Here is a 21,061-nt window from a genome sequence, read left to right on the forward strand (position 1 = left end):
AAGAGACACCATAACATTTATTTATTAACCTTAATTACACAAAATAATTAAAAATCACTGTACAGTGAAATTAGGAAATAAAGCTAATCCATGTTGCCCACAATAGGCACTTTCTGGTACAAGGCATTTTTCTATTTGCAAAGCTAAGACCTGACCTTTGTTTCAAAATTAGGCTTAATTCAATCATATACTCAGTCTTTTGTGTATCTTTCCCAGTATTATTCACTAAACTGGATAATTACAGTGAATTGAAGCAGGTTGGCTTGTTACCAAGCCCGGAGAGCTGCTCGACAGTCGGACCGAAGGAGCGTTGGAAAGTTTGAGAGATTGGTTAAAGGGGGTCAGAGGATCGGACAGAGCATCAGCACTCTGTTCGCGCGTTTTCATCGATATATTTGGAAGGCGTGATCATGCTGGAATAATCTGTTTACCAGCGATTCCTTACACTCCCGCAATCCACTCTTCTTTTCTCCTCCCCTCCCTCTACGATACACACACATTGCAAAAAAAGAAACTGGAAAAACTGGGGGCCCTGAAAGCGGGCCATGGCAGGGCAGTTGGAGGCCCCTTTGCCTCAGTGCATATTAAAAACACCACAGTGTCACTGACGCTGTCCCGTCATGAGAGGGGAGCTCGCCGAAGCTCAAACTTCATTGGGCACATTATTTTAAATGACAACAAAGCGTAAGAAAGTTTCCGTTGAAAGTGTCGGACCAGCAGTGTTTTTCACACCAGATGAATGTAGCTCCCTCGGCGCCGACACTCTCTGTTTCTCTGTCGGCCCGGGTTACGGACCGGTGCCAACACTGGAGCACAATTCTGCTCTCCGTCCAGAAATCACTGCTCTGCTCAACACTCTGCCAAGGAAAAGGAGAGCGTTTTTTCTTTTAATCATTATGATTCCCTCTTTTCTTCTTCTGTAAACACTGACAGAACAACATTACTTAACTGTATAGAAGAATTACTGCAGCTATAATCTCACACTCTTACCACACATATTCTGCTACAACAGTGGCATATACATCCTGGTGTGTAAAAACGCAAATCCCACTCTGTCCTGTTTGGTCTCTTCTTCATTATTTAACTGCATCTGATAGCGCTACCTCCTTTTGAAGCTCAGGATACTGGGCATAGCAGATAAGATGTGTTTGATGGATTAGCGTGACGTGAAGGCGTTAAGTCTCGCAGTCAGGCTGTCTGTCTCCCTGTCGACTTCTCTCTTTGTTCGCCTCTATTAAAAGTCTCTTGGCCATTTGTAATAGCGGGAACACACACAGTGGACATGTTGATGGGTAAATGAACATCTTAGAGCACCATAGCAGCATGGAGATACAGTGCAGTCTGGCACACACACACAGTTTGTTTTTCAGACCTGGCCCAGGCACCTCTCTGGTGCATTTGTCTCCAGCACTGAGACCAGATATGGCTGGTCTCACAGAAGCATCTTTTTATCATAACAGCTTAGGTAATGAAAGCTGAATGAGACGGTGTGAGCTGCAAACATGACTAATGCTGAAACATGCTGCCTCATCCGACCAACGGAAAAAAAAGACCTGATCCAGGGGTCTGTAGGTAAAGAAAGGCCCTCAATACCTGACTAGCGAGCCAGACTAGTGAGTCTTTCGAAGCAACGTGATCAATGATGAGATCAGATCCTGTCTCTCTTTCTCTCTCTATCTGACTTACTTCCTCCACATCCCTGAACCATTACTGTTATCATCATCAGATGCAGCAGAGTCAGTGAAAGGAAAATGAACCACATTTGGAGTTGACTCTCATGAGTCCGGAAAAGTTGTATCATGATCCGTGTGTGTGTGCGCTGAAAGGTATTTGTTAAAAGAAAATGTTTTTCTGTTTCCAGTGGAACTCTTCTTTGCAGCTGCATAGCAGAAGCGCAAATCGTAATACAGCGGCTGGGATGTGTCCCAGCCTTCGCTGCCCCGCCTGTAACGGCCCAAGTCTATAATTGGACAAAAGCAGAGACACGTACAGTTCTGTAGGGAAGCAGAAACAGCGGAGGGGGTTAGCATGAGGAGGGGAAGGGGGGGTGTATCTCCTGTTCTGTCAATCACGCTGCTTGAAAGCAGAGCCCCCCCTGCAGCTGGCGACAGTGACATCAGTGGGACAAGAGAACTGAAACACCGCGGCAGGGAAGGGCGGGTGAGACGGCTGCGGTCCAATCATCAGGCCTGGCAACTGATAGCTTCCGCAAGACACAGACACCCTGGAATGAGGAGCTAAGAATACAACTGTAACGCTGCCACCCTAAAGGTTAGAATGGAGCCACAGCGTGTCTGTCCTCTGTAAACTCTGGTTAACCCCAGCCAGCCTCGGGAAAACAGAGCAATTCCAGCTGATACAAGAGGATGTTTTCTATTTGAGTTGTTTCCGAATGTTCCGTTCTAGTCACACATGTAAGGTGCTGCACAGACTGCCTTTAAGGTTGCTGAGGAAAAGCTGAGCAGGATCAGAATAGGAAGTCCTCTTCCTCCAACAGCCGATGACGCTGTCAGCAGAGACGGCTCTAAACGCACAAAGCTTATTTAGACACGAGCAAAAGCAAAATATCGGAATTTTCTACAGAACAAAAGACTTCTGCAATCTTAAAAAATGCTTACACTCAATTAAGGGAATGGTGTGCTCTTGACAGAAAAACAATATTGTAGTGAATAACAATATATGTACAAAAAGAAACACAAATCATTAAGATGAAGGCTGGCCCAGTGTATTTACAGAGATGATTGGCTGCTGGATTCTGGCACAGAGTAAAAAAAAGGCTTTACTCGGAGGGGCACCAGGCTGCGCTGGGAGCTAATCTGAGCCGCGGTTCGCCACGGCGCATTCTGGAACAGGAAGAGGCGCTCACGGAGGCCCCGCAAACTCAAGCAGAGTTACACACTGGGCTGAAAGGAGCCTGGCAAGGGGTACTCTGTCACAGAGGAGCGCTGCACCTCCCTGCCAAGGAGGAGAATTAAGGTCCTGTAACTGTATGCCAGTCTGTGGTCAGAGACGCAGGATAATAGTAAAGGGCAGAGGAAAGCTCTGTGTCCATGTGAAGGGAAAGTACTCCTGACTCTAGCTGCAGACAAATGAATCACTGAGACAGACCACAGGACTGCAACTGTAAAGCAACCTCAATGATAATATATATTGAACAGTTAATTAATGCCGCTTAAACTGGAGTCAGAGCCAGGATTTTATTCTGATTACGATACTAAATTGCACTTAAAGCTCACATAAAGGACACAAGCATCTACAAAGTGACTGTTTGTCTGACAACACTTGAAATACAACTCATTCACCTGTGTTCTATTTTTTGGATTGAAGGACACAGTTTTAACATGTTTACACACAACTACACAACATCTGCACACCTCAAAAGACTGTGCACTCAAAATGATTTTGATTTGTTGCCATCAAAGTGGATTATCAAATCATTTTTAACAAGTTAAAATTACCTTACCATTCATATTGACTTACTATTATAATGTTAATAATTTGTTATTGCTATGAAATAACATAATTAATTATTTAAAAATGAAAACATTTGAATTAATTTTAATTTCTGTTTTTTCCATCGATCTAAAATCTAACTACATTACTTTTCCAACGTGTATCTCTCAAACGGCCCTCATGCACGGGGGCTAGAACACACATTACACTTAAGTATTTTCCCTGCGTCTATTTTAAGATTATTTGGAAACACTTGAGTCAAGTAAAGAAAAATAAAACATCCAATAAAAAAATCTGAGGCAGGCGAACACTGTGTTTTAGAGATCAGTACAATCAGACGAACCAAGAGTGAGGCAGCTTTGTTGAGTTTTGTTTGAGGTGGGAGATTCTGTGTGTGTCCAATTGTGAGTGTAAGAGTGTAAGAGTGTGTGTGTGTGTGTGTGTGTGTGTGTGTGTGTGTGTGTGTGTGTAGAGTGGCGTAAGGCTGAGGTTGCAGACAGGCCGACTCTCCCTGCTTACTAAACTACCTGGGACTGATCCAGCTGTCACTGCAATCTCTCGACCACCACACACAAAAGACCCCAGAGAAACACACCATGCTGCTACTAATACACACCGATGTCACAATCGCACACACATGGATTACAGACATGTGACAAACTGCTTCACACACACGCACGTATGCACATGCATGCACACACAGATAAACAGGTTTGCAGATGCTTTTGTTTACAGATGGCACCGGAAAACATGCACATTTGGATTTAGACAAATTTGCACACAAATACTTGAACAAATGTACCAACGCAAACATATCTCTAGGTAAACACAGGTTTTAAGCCCGACTGTCAAATTCTCAGAATCTCTTTAAACCAGATAGAATCATCCATCTGAAAGACATTTTTTAAAGATTACACTGTGCAGACTGTCCCTTTAAATGTCAAGACGTGGTCCCGTTTGGGTTTATCTAAACCTGGCACTGGCTCAGCTTGGTACATAGTAAAAGGCAGCATCTAATCTGTGACTCACATGCCAAGGTGAGTGTGACATATGACACACTGCCCTGTGTGTATGGATAAATGAACACATGAAGAGAGAATACTGTCATGAGTCAGTACTTGTGTTGAATCTGACCACATACCTGGTGTGTGGACGAAGTAGGCCAGGTAGAGGTCCAGCTCCTTGACCGTCACTCCGATGTGGTGCGGCTGGACACACAGGCCGTGGTTGGAGCACTGGGGCGACTTGACCAGCCGCTCCCCGTCTGTGCTCTCCAGGGGGCTGCCCTTGAACAGGATGACCATCACGAGGTCCAGCCGCCACACCTTGTCGGCCTGGCGGAGGCAGTCGATGCGGCGGATCTTGCCCTTCTGGTCGGGGTTGGACAGCACGCAGCAGGGGGGCTTCTTCCCTGTGATGGTGAGCACAAAGTCCTCGCGGAACTCGGGCCGGATGTCCTTGCGGAGCTTGGCCAGCAGGCGCGAGGCCCACTTCTGCTTGATCTCCGGCTTCTCTCCCAGCAGCTCGTCCTTCACTGCGCGTTCTTCGTCCTTGGTCATCCTCTTTTCGTGCTTCTTAAAGTACTTGCGCTTACGGGCCTGCAGGTTGAACCAGGTGTAGGAGAAGGCACGGACATGGGGGAGGAGGGCCTCAATGAAGGGATGAAATTCATCCTGATGAAAGAAAGAGACATGGTGTAAGGAGGCTGAAAAAAGGCTTTTAATTTGTAATAGAGCATTTAAATCCTCAAAACACTTCAACTTTTTAAAGAAAAATAGGCTTTGGAATAATAGTGAAAATGTTCAAACATGTATAGAAAAAAGTGCTTATATTGTTTTAATTAGTAAAAGGTAAATGACCATTATTACATTTAACCATAAATATATTTAAATAGTTAACTTACGTATTTGAATTCCAAAAAAGCAAATTCAAGTAATATATTTTCCAACATAAAAGGACAAAATATTTTATAAATCATTACCATTTAGATAAAATCTAATAAATATGCAACAATAACAAAGAAAATTAATCTTAACTGTAAAATGCAAAAACCTTTTTCATGAATAAACATGAAAACATTCAAGCCGACAAATGCAAAATACATGAATTCGAATCTAAAAGCAACAACAAAGCTGAGCCAGGTTGCGCTCCCGCTGCTCTGCTGTAAAAGGAAAAGTTATTCTGCTGAACCATAATACCTTCACTACATATCTCTGGGCAACAAAGCCCAGATCTCGCCACAGCGTTCCTGTGCCAGGGTTGCCACACACCGGTCGCTCACCACCGCCAAGCTTTGCCGCCACAAGACCACTGTTGAAATGTGCAGCTAAAAGATCAGCCATACCATTTCCTATCTGTTCTACCATGCAAGGGAGCTCCAACCAGACTCACATTTCCACAACAAACTGAAGGCAGACACAAATCACCACAGAAAACCACACAGCTAGAGGAAGACAGACGGCCTGGTAGTTACCATTTTGCACTCTCATCATAAATTTGGCACAGCGTTTAAAGTGAAAAAAAAAAATCTCCTGCACCAGTTTTTTTTCCTCCCAGGCTCCCCAATGTAAAGCAAGTGCTGCTTTGGCAGGCTGTGGAGAATTAGCAGATGAAAAAAAAAACTTGGGGGTTGTAAAAAAATACTTAGCAGAATACGCTGCTCACTAAAAACAGTGGGCCAAAGTTTCAAAAACAAAAAAACCCCAAGATCTAAAGAGCGACAAAATTCGCTTCAGCAGGAGCACGGCCAGCAGCTCTTCGAGAAAAGAAAAAAAGGAAAAAAACTGAAATAAAAAACTTGTAGTAAAAAACAAGAAAACAAGTAAAAATAGAAATATTAACAGAGTCACACTGTTCTAGAAAAAAAGAACTTCGGGACAAGATGCAGTTAAAATAAACAGTCCTTTATGCATTCCAAAAAATAAAAAAATGAACCTTTAAGCAAAAAAAAAAAATCCTTGGCAAAGTGTTATTGGTAGTGGTGTCTGTTCTGATCCCTGGGCCCGGCGCAAGACTCACACACACACTCACTCACACACACACACACAGATGGGGGGGCCAGGGAGAGCAGAGCACAGAATAAAGAGAAAAAAAAATAGAGAGCCGAATCAATGTTGGACGAGCGCATACGACCGCTGGCAAAGCCAAGTGCTGCTTCTTTTTTCCCCTTTTCTCTCCAACTCTCTCTCTTTCTCTTTCTGTTTCTCGCTCGCCGTCTCTCGTCCTCTCCACGTTCTTTCCCTAACCATTGCTTGAGCCTTTGCCAACACGAGTAGGGCCCACCTATTTGGCAACAAGATGCCTGTAGCCCAGCCAATGCGTTAGCTTCAAGAGCTGGAAGGGAGGGAAAAGAGAAAGAGGAGAGGGGGGGCTGTAGTGGCAACGAGAGGGAGAGGGAGAGAGCGAGCCGGAGAGAGAGAGAGAGGGAGAGAGCAGGAGGGAGCAGGTGGGAGTGTAAGAGAGCGAGCAGCCTTGTCCGACGCTGCACAATTTGCCAAATCGACAAGTTCCACTCTGACACGGAGGCAAAGTTCAGGGGAGCAAGTCTTCTCCTGCACCAATCCCTGCAGCCCTCAGCCTGCCTCCATCTTTACTATGGCCGCCATCGCTTCGTCTCCCTAGTCCCCCCGCCCTCCTCTGCGCTCCTCTGTCTCTCTCTACCCTTCTCTGTGCTTGCATAATGCCACCTTGGCAGAGGATGGCAAAGAGAGGACACACAGCTTCAGAATCCCTCCAGACCCCACCACCGGCAGCTGCTCATGGGTTTACCACAGCAAACAAAGAGGGAGAAACAAACCCAGGCAGCCACACTCCTCTGACTGCACACACACAAATCAATGACGAGATGATTTAGAGGCTAAATACAGAAATGGTTACAGAATTTAAAGGGGGGAGGAGGAAGCAGAATTTGCCTCTGCTGTAATGAACAGCGCTGCAAGCAAAAGATAAATGGTCAGCTAGAGTGTCTCCCATGAAATCCCCAATCCCAAAATTTGCTCTGCGCCTTCCTGCTGAACCTCCCGGGAGGATTTGGCGTTCAGTGTGTGAGTGGTGACGGCGGTGGCTGCCATGTTGCCTCATCGTGAAGCATGTCATTCAGGGTTGCACCTGCTCCTGCAGACAGTCTGAAGGCACAAGTGCTGCTGAATCATAGACCGAGGAGAGGAGGCTGGTTGTGACTCCAAACAAAAACTACAGAGGAGAGAAAAATTCACCGCTTAACAGAAATCATCAATCCCTTAGTTCATGTGCTGTTCACATCATCCACAACTCTGCCAAGGCTTGAATCCAAAGCAACAAAATCTATCCAAAACCACCGGGAGGCTGGCTCCACTTACAATCAAAACAAATGCAGATGCAAGGAACGTGTGGGGTGCTGAAACAATTCATCTACAAATCGATTAATCGATTAAAAGAAGCTTCACGTACTTGGATAATAAACTAATCATTTCAGTCGATTTCCAAGCAAACATTTCCAGAGTTAAGCTTCTCAAAAATGGGGATTTAATGCTTTCCTTTGTCATGTATAATGCAAACTGAATATCTATGTTCAGACTAAACAAGCGAGATGTCACCATGATATTTCACAACAATCTGGCATTTTACAGACAAAAGGATTAATAGAGAAAGTATTAAATAGTGGGGCTTTTGGTTGATTGAAATAAAATTGCGTATTAGTGTTAATCGATTTAGTAATTTCAAGCAGATATATTAAACATTTGCTGGTCTCAGCCGATTTGCTGCTTGTCTGTGGTATTTATTAGAGTAAATTAAGTGTTTGTATTTTAGATTGTTGGTTATTCAACATGAAAATAATTGTCGGATGAGACAGATCAACCTATAAAATATTGTTATTTATGGCTTTAAATAAGCATTTTTTCATAAAATATTAGGTGATCATTACAGGTTTCTCCAGGGTGTAACAACGCCTTAAAAGACTGCTATCAGACTCCATCAGCTCTATCAGGGCATCAAAAAGACTGAGGTCATTGAAATTCTCATTTAACCAAAACAAACCTGCACAATGCAGACAGACAAAGACAAACGGGTACAATTCCACCATTCTCCAACGAATAAACATCCCGGCCTTCAGCCTCACCTCATCTTCAGGTAATGAACATCAGCCTAATAAAACACAGACTCTCATCCATCTGTTAACAAAGTGAAGTGTAACACACCTCTAGTTCTTCCCCCCATCCCTCTGTGTGTCATCGACCAATGCCAAAGTGTGATTTATTGTTAGATAAAGCAATTGAAAAGCCAAGGGGGTCACACATCACATTGTGCTTTGTTAATGTGTATGTGTGGCATCACAGTTAAATAACTGTCAACACTTGTAGTACAAATACGAGTAAACTTAACTGGCACTTGAATATGACTCCTGTGTGTCTGCTTTTCAGTAGAAATTAAGCGTTTCTTGGGTGTCCTTGCCAAAATGCAAATACATCAGCATTCAAATGTCACTGGTATATGACTACAAGCGGGTTTAAGTCATTATCCTTCCACGGCTTCAAAATAAAGTTATGTTAAGTTAAGTTAAACAGGAATTACTCATTACATCATTGAAACTCTCCATGGATTAGCTACACGAGTCATAATTACCTGCTGCGCCACACCAGGCCTACATGCTCACGTGCCTGCATTTAAATGTTTTATTATTGAAAGTTTCCCCTGGTTTATTTCTTTACCTGGAAAATAAAATAAAGGTCGAACAAGCTTTAAGCCGACTTCAGTGCAGTTCGCTGTAGGTGTTTTCATCATATTTTAACAAGCTAGTACCTTAAAAAAAGATGAGCATGAGTTTCCGGTGTGTCATCTCATTAGCACCTTCACCGTAAAAGCCCCAGAAATTAAACTTGTGGTTGACAAATCTGCATTCAGTCTTGACAAGATGCATTATGGGTCACATTTCAGGTCTGAAAAATACAAAATAAAAAAGAATACAAACCATCCCTGCGCTGTTTATTCTACTTGAGCAACATCATCCCAATTATAGTCCTGGATTTTTTTTTCTAGACCATTTTTCTCTGGCTTATTTCCTCAAATGTTGTCCAGACTCCATTAATAAGGCGTAAAAACTCACCAAAATCCATTAAAAATGCACCATCACTTCTTTTATTTTTTTCTCTCCCTGCCTCTCATCTTCTCTCGTCTCATAGGGAATTTAAAATACTTGAAAAAAAGAAAAGAAAAGCCATCACCGATGCAGTATGCCAGGAATAACGTGGAAATGTTAAAAGCTTGAAAAAAAGAAAAGAAAAGACGGGCTGGCACTCCCGCAAGAGACACTTGTGCTACACCGTTACTAAAACCCGACGTCAATTAACACCGAGAGAAGAGACGCAAAAACACATGTAAATATGGACTGAAAATGTTGTGTGTGCAGTAAATGTGGAGCAGTTTCCGGTAATAGCCTGAATAACCTCATACTGCTCCAGATATGATTGAAATACTTACAAATTTCTGTGTTTTAGCCTGCTTCACACCTTTTTTGCCACATTGTTTCAATACGATTTTTTAATAAAAGAGATATAAAGTAAATTATTAAAACATATGCTTGAATTATATTTTGCATTTTTGTAATCAAATGGCGTAATTCAAGCCTCACAAAATCACGTTTCACACGCAAAAGCGTCGATTTCGGTTTCAAAATTTGCTGCATAAAAAACCCCTCAGCTGAATTTAAACAGTCCATGACGAGACAAAAGAAATCATTTTGAAGCCCTTTATTTTTCAATTCTCCGCACGTCTGACCGAGACTGTGGAGTTGGCTGCCAAGTTCAGATTAACTCTTTCAGCGAGGAGAGAAAAGGCTCTTTACTCTGAAAAACCCCAGTTTGATTCATTAGTGCGCTTAGGAAGCCCTTTGCATTTCAAACTCCATTTGGACGATCAGAGGAGGGTCTATCGTTTAAAATAGGCTACGTGATATTTATTTATTTTTATTAATTTGCATGAAGAACGTATAGAAAAATAATTAATTCATTAATTAGGCTATTATATACCTTTATTGATCCCATTCCTTTTGTTTTTGGCGTTTTATCAAAAGTAGACCTAGAACAATATTATAGTTCAATTAAGGTTTAATAATGATCTGAACTTAGCCATGCAGAGCACTATTGCAGGGATACATGAATATCAGACTGTCAATCATAAGAAGGTTATGCTATTTAATCTGATATTATCTATTTTCTCACATATGTATTCACTTAAAAATACTGCGATTAAATCAATCAATAATAAGACTTAATAGACCAGCAGGCCTGCCTGCCTGCCTGCTGAAAAAGTAAATCTCTCTACACAAATGTATGAATAATATGTAATCAAATAAAAGTATCTGTTTACATTTTTGTTCAGGCAACCTTGTTTGATTTTCCAAGATATAACGAAGGTAGTAGTTAGCTTTGCTCTCAAGAACAAGAACTTGAGCCAAATAATCAAAACTCTGGCACAGTGATGTGCATTATTTTCTTGTTCTTATTATTCCTTTATTTGAATATTTAGTTTTTTCCAACTTACAATTTTTTTTAAAGCCAATCATATTTAACTATTAGCCTGAGAAAAGCTCAACAAACTAAAAGTCTCTGTCTCTCGGACCCATAATGCCCTGCTGCAGGACTCTCCGCCCCTCTTTGTCCTGCTGCATCCTGTGGTACCTGACCTCATCGGGGCCACGCTGCATCTCATCAGACCAATTAAAGCACTGTCTGCACAACCCGAGGGCCTCCCAGCCGCCCGGCCCTTCATTAGCGTGGATATGGGCTGCTGGGGCCGGCTATGTCCTCTCCTGCCCAGCTGAGTGTCCCTGACCCTGGATGGAGCCTGACACCCGCTCTCTTTGACCCCCGGGCTCAGGCTGATGTCAGAGAGCCAGAGAGGGGAGGGAGGTTGCGGAGGGGAGGTGCAAAGAGATTCAATCATTCGCTTAAGAGTGGAAAGATGCTGCAGGTGAGATCAACTCATGTGCAAAAAACATTTAATCAGTGAAATAGTATAATGCAGGTTTGAATATTTTGTTCAAACTTTCATATCACTTACTACCAAATGACAAACATTATGAAAGTGCTTATTTTTTTATTTTATAACAAGATGGCAGATGTTTTTCCTGTATCCTGACACTAGAAAACATGTCTTCTTTAGCTTTTTGTGCTGTTATACACAATCAGAACAAGCTGCAGTGCTTGCCGCATGACCTTCCATTGTTATCACACACAGTAATCACACACAAGGAGGAGGGGGGGGCACAATATTAAATTTTTTTGGACGACAGGGGGTTTGGGTTTCCCTCTCTGTTACTGCAACTACCAAGCGATGCGTAAAGATCCACGGAGCTCAGCGCCCTGCGTTGCTTGTCGCACTTCTCAGAGTTTACAAACCAGCACGTTACTATGTGTGAAAAATCTGCAAGCAATTTGTGGTGGCTGCGTGCTAACGTGCCTGGGGTGGGCCGCGTGGGGTGGAGTGGGGGGCACCAGCCGACGAAGAGGCACGCACGGCACATTCCAGCCCCACAAAGGGGCTCCGCTGCCTGGCTGTATTGCAAAACCAACCGGGCTCTTTTGGTCCTCTGGCTCTGGAGCTCCTGGTTTATCTGCCTGCAACTGACCACCAATACGAGCCACGATATTGTATTAGATTTTAACATGGAAGCCTGGTACCAGCAGATACATATGACTCCTGCAAATCAATCTATTCAGCACAGGCATGAACTCACATGAGAGGTTTGTGTGCTGAAAAATGAAACAAAAGAAACACATTATGCTCTTAATTCGATGAGAACAAGGCGTACCTGATAACTCGAGGCTATTTTGTTTTTGTGATTCCATAAAGAGGTTTTCTAAAACAATATTTGTTCCTGCTTGAGGAGGAATAGATCATGTTGAGACATGTAGATCTTCTTGGATGAAGATGTCAGCTTTGATGGGAGGAGTGCAGAAACACACTGACATAAATTCCACCCAAACTTAACACGGCCTTGTGCTCTTTATTAACATGGATCATGACCCTGCTGATGTTTTGCTTGATTAAGTTCGTGCTCAAACAGAAAATCAAGGTGGCGTAACTCCCTGACTCATGACACACACACACACACTTACATCCTCCATCCAGCCTGAGTCGACTGCTGCTGTCTAGAAAGAATTTGCCTTTGGATGAAGGAACCGCCCTGCGTCTCACTAACGTGTGTGTGTCTGTGTGTGTGTCAGCACGTGAGCGATTGGCCGTGCCCGGGCAGGCCGACTCAGAACCACAACAGCCTTGACTGAGTGTTTTCTCACTCTGCCAGCCAGCAGATGACTGCTGCTCACCCTGCTGCCAGTGCAGACTGAGTAACGGTGAAACTTCTGACTGGACCGAGACGTGATGCCCTTTTTGTTGCCTTATCTCTGTCGATTTAAATAAGACAGTGACAATTAAAGCACATGGAAAAGCACACCATCCCATTTCTGCCATTTCATCAGCAAAGATCCAAATAATAATCCTGCCAAAGTGGCAAACTTACAGCCAGGTTTTGGCAGAATTTGACGGGTGTTCATTTTTTACCCTGCAAAAAACGAGCTCTGTAATCGGTACACGGTGCGCCTGGCCTGCAACAAAGAAATGCATTTAGCAGATTCATTCTCTTTAATGCTGCATTTCTATTTGGGTTGGATAGAAGGTAATGCATGTGCAATGCAATGTTTTATGAACATGTCAGTGACATTTTATCATACTAGAAGTGAGATATCAGATCATTATAACAGTATATAAGAAGCCAGTGCACGGTGGCCCTCACTATACACCACATAATCTTTGATCTACACCGTGTGGTTGACATGCATCACAGAGAATTACAAGCGCATTGATTTATCAATAGGCTCAAAGTAGAGGGATGTTACACCAAACCCCTCTTGTGAAAAGATCCCTTTGCGTTCGGTATTAGGATTTCAACACGGCCTGAAATGAAAGGGATCTTCAGGTTCATGTGTTAACTTGCCGCTTAACAAAGCTGTAGGGCTTTACTCCTTTTTTCAAAGACATCAGTGTGAAATGCCAAAGTCAGCCTTTCACACAGTGTTGGAAGAAGAAACACGATTGTGTTTTCAAGCCCGAGACGAGCAGCGTGCTCGAGCAGAACGTCTGTGTTTGTTGCCTGTTTGAAGGTAAACCCTGCCTGCAAACAGTTCTGCTGCACGAGAGGAGATTGGAGACAGCCTCCTGATTGAGTGAAATCTACTCCACCATTAATAGTTTTATATTTTGGAAGATGCAAACTAGTTCCTTTGAGCTGCGCGCAGTTAATGAGTAATACTGCTTTGTCTCCACCCTCCTCTCTCCAGGTGCAGGACTTTTGGCTTCACTTTGATTTACGAGAGAGCATAAGCACTATGTTAGCACTCCTTACTGCCTTCGCTTGGTGTCAGAGAATATTTCATTACGCAGAGCTTTGATATATAATAATGAATTATCTAGAAGCAAAATGATGATGAAGTCACCACTGAAAAATTCATATTTTAATATTTTCTCTTTAATAAGTTCCTCTTATTGCACACAAGCTAACGGTATGACATATATTAGCATTCTATCATTCTTGACTCACAGTAATGGGCAAAAATTCATACAAATCTGTTCAGCAGATTTTTTTTTCTTTTCCTGACTCCATTAATCATCTCACAACCACTCAGATTTATATGATGACCTTTTACAGGGGCCAAAACTCCAGGTTGGGATACACTGGATTACCGAATAGTATTTACCATAGTTAGAAAAGTGAGCCTGGTTTAGGACATAAATGCAGCTGATGCATTAGTGCATCATTATAATCAATCTAATAACAGCACATAGAAAATAAAATAAGTCACAGGGGAGATTTAACTGCAGAACAAGTACTCTTACTCTCATATTCTTACACTGGAACTCTAAAGTAGGGATGCACTATACTATCAGCACGTTATCGGTATCTGCAGATTATGTTTTGAAAATGACATATTCATCATCGATATTTTCCACCGATATTTTCCGCCAATATTTTCTGCCAATAAAGGCAAACAATTAATTATGCCTAAAAAAATAAAAATAAAATGTTACATACAAATAAATATGGCATTTTGCACATAACTTAAGTTTAAGTACTTTTCTTATACTGCCCAGTGAATGTGTACATTTTAAAAAGCACTGTATTATGTTATTTCTGCATCTGGGCCAGAACAATAAGAGGCATGATACCAATTCCACTACAGGGGGGACTTGATGTTCTTTGAAATTAGGTGGAAAAAAAACATGTGCCTAATATATCGGTATCAAAATCGGCAAAAAGTGTTGGAAAATATCGGCATATCTGCAAAAAATCCAATATCGTGCATCCCTACTTTAAAGACATACTCTGTGATTTGAGTATTTCTTCCAACATTCAACATGACACACCGTGTTTTTTAAGGTTTCAACCTTCCATTTTATGGAAATATTGTATTACTTCTTGTGCATCATTTTGTGCCAGTTCTGAAATTCAGCCTGACCTCTGTATCTTTATAAATGTTCTGATGTCTAAATTGGGTACTATAACAATGTTTGGCTGCACAACATGAGCCTGAGAATCATTTATCCAAAGTTACCAAGAAATGGCTGGTTGCAGCATCTATAATGTGATAAAATCCTTCTCCATTTCGTACCACTAATACTGATTTTTTTTGACAATTGGTTCCACTTTATAAGGTTCCACTTTATAACTTAAAAAAATGTTCAGCAAAATCTCTTCTTATCCTGCTTACATTCCTGATTTAAAGTGCACAGTAACGTCCTATAAACCCTGCTAATAAGCATCTACAGAGCCAAACATTAAGACGGTTATCAACGTTTGTGGTCGCAGTGAGTTTGCACACATTTCACTCTTCGTGGTCATAATGGCCGCGGGTGGCCGGCCAACACTCCATATACAGTGCTTATAGATGCTGGGCCAGAAATAACAGGCCCATGCTAAATAATCGTCCCTTTCACTCCCTACTACCATGACATCACCACAACCACAGCCGGCAGGAGGGGAACAGCAGTGTTATGGCTCTGACGCACACACACACACACACACAGATAGACAGAAAAAGCCACTGGCTGCCTCTCGTCACTTGTCTTCAGGCCTGTATTTATCTTTGTGTCCTGTGCAAATTGTAAACGGTTAAGAAAACGTCTGAATGTGGCATCAGGCTAAATCAACACCGGCTGCAGATAAACGCCGGAGACCAACGCAGACTTGATAAAACCGAAACTTCCTGATGTGCTGATTGGACAAACTCTGAGACATATGTGCAGAGACAATCACAGACCAGGCCGAGACAGGGAAACTCCGTCCTGCATAAAGGGTCCTGGAAAGCGAAGCCCGCTGCTAATGCAGCGCTGAACGCTTTGCAATCAGACAAATAAAGGGACAATCTACCACACAATCAAATGAGAGATTTAGCCTGCTCTCCTGCCAACAGCGAGAGACCTCCTCTTTCTGAACAAGGGATGCACTATTGACTATACCACCCCCCCCCCCCCCCCCCCCCCCCTCTGTCTCCCTCTCTCCCTCTTTCTCTCTGTGTCTCTCTCCAGTCTTCCCTCTCTGCCAGTCTGAAAGGCCTGATGCCAACCTTTTCCACCATTGGGCAAGCTGCCCTGCCCTTTATGCAAATGCTTCGCCGCAATCCCTAACTCACAACCCCCACCGTCTCACCCTCCACGTCTGTGCACCCCCCCACCCACCCCTCCTGCCTCTATATATTCTTCTTTATCTTTACAAGTTTCCATTCAAGCCGAGTAACATAAGCCATCACCATAATTTATTAATTATGTTCTGACATCGTGCCTGTATGGATCTTGAATGAAGCCTGTAGGCCTGCACGTTGTTTGGTGCCCTCTGTGGCCACAGAGCTCCAACCAGGGGCGAATATTTGACAGAGGTGTGGTTTTATGTGTCTGTACGAGCCCTGATAAAGAAGGACATCTCTTACCAAACGAAAAAAAAAAGACTAAGAACGAGGCAGATGGCAGGGCAGAAGGAAATTAAAGAAAGAATAATAGAGTTGGGGGTAAATTTCCTCATCGCCTCTGCTACTTGCATTGCATTAACATTCTTTAAAACATCTTCAGGAACATATTTTGAGATGGCTACATCCTTGAACTAGCAGGGTCACATGACAGCTACCACATTAAAACAAAAAACAATCGTCTTTCGAGTCTATTGGAGTGCTGGACTACAGCATAATGAGAGGTTAATAAACCTACTACAAGCTAAAATGAGAACAAAGGGGTAAATAATGTGACTGAAGAGAAAGCCGATCATGGCTGCCGCCGACAGGCAGGTTTCACAAGTTGGCACAAGGGCTGAATAAACCGGAGAGGTTAATAAACTAGTCGTAAAGAGAGACGAGAAGAAAAGAAAAAAGAGTTACAAAGACAGATAAGGGCAGAAAACATGTTGAAAATCCAAACCTATAACATGTAAACACAAAAAATGGAGGCCACATATGAGCATAAGAGGAGCGTGTGAGGACAGGGATGGGTTAACAGAGCGGGCCTCAGGCTGAAGGAAGAGCCCTGCTAATGCTGTTAAAGCAGAGCTTCCGCTTCTGCCGTAGGGCGAGTGTCGAGCCGCACAAACAGGGCGCAGCGTCCACACAGGCTGGACACACTCAAGCCCACACACACCACAGGAAAGGAGGTCGGCCTAAGGAAAACACTGCTCGACCAGACACACACACACACACACATCACTGTCTCCTTATATGCCCTCACTGCAGCAGGACATGTGGTGTGTTACACTTCCACTTCCAAGTGTGAAACAAAAAATGGACACAAAGTCGATGTAAGCATCAGAAGTGAGAAAATAGAAAATGCAAATAAATGCTGTTCAGTGTTACCATGTTTTCATGCTGCATTGTAGCGCACAGGTCTCCCTTGCAAACCAAATCTCCATCTCAGTGGCAACAAATGGAATTTACTTTTTTCCAGATAAACAAACAAAGACGTCTAAACCCTAACAGTCTAGACCAACAACGTAGCACCGCAACAATCTCCAAATATAAACTTCAAGCTTTATTTCCCAAGCCTCCACACAATGGCGGCTCTAATCTTCCTGAGAGAGGACAGACAAATAAACAAACCCAAACAGGTTGGTTAAGGGAGAATTAAGACTTTAACACCCTCTGTTTTTTTTTTCTTTTCACTACACACACACACACACACACACGCACACACACACACACACACACACACACACACACACATCGCTTTCCCTTCTTCCTGTGCTGACTTCCCTGTCTGAAGTTACAGTAATAACTTTTTTAAAAACGTTGCGCGGTGCCAGTAAGTGGCGGCGGGCGGCGATGACAGATGAGAGGCGAGGGAGGGTGAAGCAGGCAAAACAAAGGAGAGACACAAAACAATAAAAGCATCATTCAAACAGGCGTCTTTGATGACTTCAAATTTTAACGTTACCTCCTAAAATTTTCTCTGATTACACAAGTAAATGCAACATCAATAATAATTAAATGCCTTGTTTTAAATGTAGCTTTCTTTAGACACAGTTCCTTCATATTATACAAGTTACTTATTTTGGTAGTTTTACTAGCTTGTAAAATTCGCTGGCCATAGCATGCTCTCACAGTTAGTTCATGTAGCACCAATTCAATTTTGAGGTTCCCAAACTCTCCAGACCATGTGCCACATTGTGCCAAACTGATTTTTACCAGAACCATCACTGCAGATACCATCTGTGTGACTATGAAAGAGCCACCTTGCCTGTGTTAAAAATAACAAAAACAACAGAAACAACATAAATAACACTAATAAGAATAATGATAAGATTGCATTGTCACTTGCTTTTATACCTTTTTTTCCTTTCGCTAATGTTAACGATAATAAGACTTTATGATGATGCTAGTTTAGGCTATGTCCGACATCATATCACAGCCAACCTAAGTTTGTAAACACATGCATATTTTATGTCAAATGATTAACAACATATTTACATAAATGCAAAGTGATGTTCTAATATATAATGGATTAGTATATAATAAAATGACCATGTTATAGTTAAGCACGTGGGCCACTTGAAGTGCGGTTGTTAGGCCTTTTAAACAAGGCTCTTTGGTGCCACAATGTCAAGCACATTCCCACAGTTTGGGAATCACTGCAACACTGGGTCAACTTGTCCTATAATACCCATGGGTTGTTTTCATCCAGTATTGGTGTTATTTATAATACTGCTGGGTTACTGGGATGAAACCACTAGAGAAAGGTAACCCATTACTGTGGTGATGCTAAATTGGCCCGACCTGGATCCAACATAACAATCAAATGAGTATTAGTGTCATTCTTAATATACCTGTGGGTTTTATAACCCAATCTCAAATACAGTATGGCTGCAAACTGCTCCTATCTGGATCTATCGAAACTGCCTTTTAACATTTTTTATCTTTTCTTGCCATATGAGAACTGTTAGGTTCAACTAACTAACATAAATATGTGACGGTTTTATGTCAACATTTGAGCTTGTTGTGTCTAGCACTGTGGCTGAATAACCATATTTTAGTATGGGTAAACGACTTAACCATAAAGCAACCCACGCCGCGTCAATTTAAACCCATTGATTTACACACTCAGAATCACAGGGTCAAAATTGTCCCAATTTGGGTAAATATAGTCCTCAACATTGAATGCTGCACCTATGTCATTTTGGGAAGATTTAAGGAGCTTGTTTCGTCTAGAGATGGCATGATTGTCAAATATTCAAATAGTCATTAATTTATAAAAAAAATCGAGTTCATGTGTTCAAGTTCATGCAACTGTTATCTCATCTTAAAAATATATTTTTTCCGTTGTTTTTACCAGCACCTGGTGGTGATTAGGTACTACCACTAGACGGTGGATGTTGCGCATCTGAAAGCTGTTTACTAACTGTCATTAGATGACAAAAGAAGAAGAAAGCATTAGCACCAGGTACAGGTAAAACGGGTGTGGCGCTGTGAGATTCAGAAACTGAGAAAAATTTGACTTCTGATGCCGTCAAAGAGTTCTGTCTGGAACTCAAAACAGAAAGGAAAATGAGGTAAAGTGTAAACTTTGCCAAGTAAGACTAGCATATTATCAAATCTACAACTATTCAGGCATTTAAGAGTGTAATGGTCAAATAGTTCCCAATGAATACCGAATAGTATATTTGCTTTAAATACCCATCCCTACTTTCATTGTACAGTGGGTCAAATTTATAGTCTGGATTTAATCACTGGGTCAAAACAACACATTGGTTTAGAATAAAGTTATCCCAGTGTGTATCAGTTGACGGTTTATAGCACTGAACTTGTGGAAGCCTGTCATTACTACATTCCCCAACCTTTAGATGCAATTTTGCCTCCAGCTTCAATAAATTTCCAACGATAATAAAATGTTACAACGCAAAGAAAAATAGATATCAGGAGCAGTATCAGGGTATATTAGCATAATTAGCTTTCATCATGCTAAACCCATTCACAGTGAAAAATAGAAAATGTGTGTGTGTGTGTGTGTGCATGTGTTGTGCAGGGAGGGAAATGAATGAGGCCTTTTCTTACAGAAGAGCCCAGATCAGAGCTCCTAACTATGGGATTTGGTGCTGTTGCCTTTCTCCCCCGGGAGGGAGTAATTAGTTTAGGGAGGACAACCGCCGCATTGTTTTAACAGAGGAGGGATTGTGCAGGCCAAAGTCCCACCAGCAACATGCTTCCCTCACAACAAAAATGCCAAACGGATTCTGCAGCGCTCGGACACACATCCACGCACACAGACACACACACGTAGAGCGACTTTTTAGGGGGGGGTTCCTCTGGTAAATTCTGCACAGGGAGAAAAACCTGGCTTTTTATGCAGCGCAGGTTTTGGTACTTTGTGTATCCTGTGAAATGTCAAACATAGTCCAACAGTGTCAGATGTCTCCTTGTGTTGTTGCAGTTGTGGGATCCTGACTCTTTTGCGGGACTCGGTTCCCTTTAGTGTAACTACGTCCTCTCTCTCCTGTATCCAGAGGCTTGGCAACACACTCGGCTCCTAACTAGTATAATATGGTTATGATGCATTTGCTTTCCTTCCAATCCCCTAGGAAATACAATACGCCTATATCGTCTGTTTTAATCACGGTCTGCTTCCAAGGAAAGTAAGAGGAGAATACAAACAGCCACAGCTATAAAGAGGCTTTCCCAAATATACTTCAAGTCTGTTTAAATACATCCTCCGCTGATTGATAGAGAGTAAATCAAACAAATCATGTTGCAAGAAAAAAGAGAAGGGCATGGAGTGCTCCCCAGTCTGCTTACAATACGCAGACTATGGCCTCATTCATTGCCGCCCATTTCCCTCTCTTCCTTTCAGTCCCTTCTTTCTCTCTGCGCGCTGTAATTCTTTCTATAATCTTCCTGTCTTTCTCTAAAGAAAGTAATTCTGCTGTTGTTTCACTTCTCCTCTCCATTCTCAAGGCTCCTCCAAGTATTAAAAAAAACGCACCATAATGTGCACCTCTGCATACCCGCCCACACCATCCCTATTCACTTTCATCATAAATCTCCACAGCCTGGCTGTAATATACAGTCAATTTGTGGTCCCCATATGAGCCCTAACTCTAGCTTGG

General features: G+C 42.3%; 1 protein-coding gene across 11 annotated transcripts in view; it reads right to left on the minus strand.

Annotated features, from left to right (window-relative positions):
* nfixb (nuclear factor I/Xb) overlaps positions 1–21,061 on the minus strand; it is a 143,632-nt gene that overhangs the window by 95,537 nt on the left and 27,034 nt on the right. For 10 of the 11 annotated variants that reach the window (XM_069674249.1, XM_069674255.1, XM_069674254.1 and 7 more), the window contains one exon: positions 4,595–5,126. In XM_069674249.1, the coding sequence (XP_069530350.1) occupies positions 4,595–5,126 (532 nt within the window). Of the gene's footprint in view, positions 1–4,594; positions 5,127–5,926; positions 6,207–21,061 lie in introns of those variants that run through there. The other variant, XM_069674248.1, reaches the window with a different exon arrangement.

The sequence above is a fragment of the Semicossyphus pulcher genome, unplaced genomic scaffold (genome assembly GCF_022749685.1).
Source record: "Semicossyphus pulcher isolate SPU_LCO1_2020_fin unplaced genomic scaffold, fSemPul1.0.p SCAF_23, whole genome shotgun sequence".
NCBI lineage: Eukaryota > Metazoa > Chordata > Actinopteri > Labriformes > Labridae > Semicossyphus > Semicossyphus pulcher.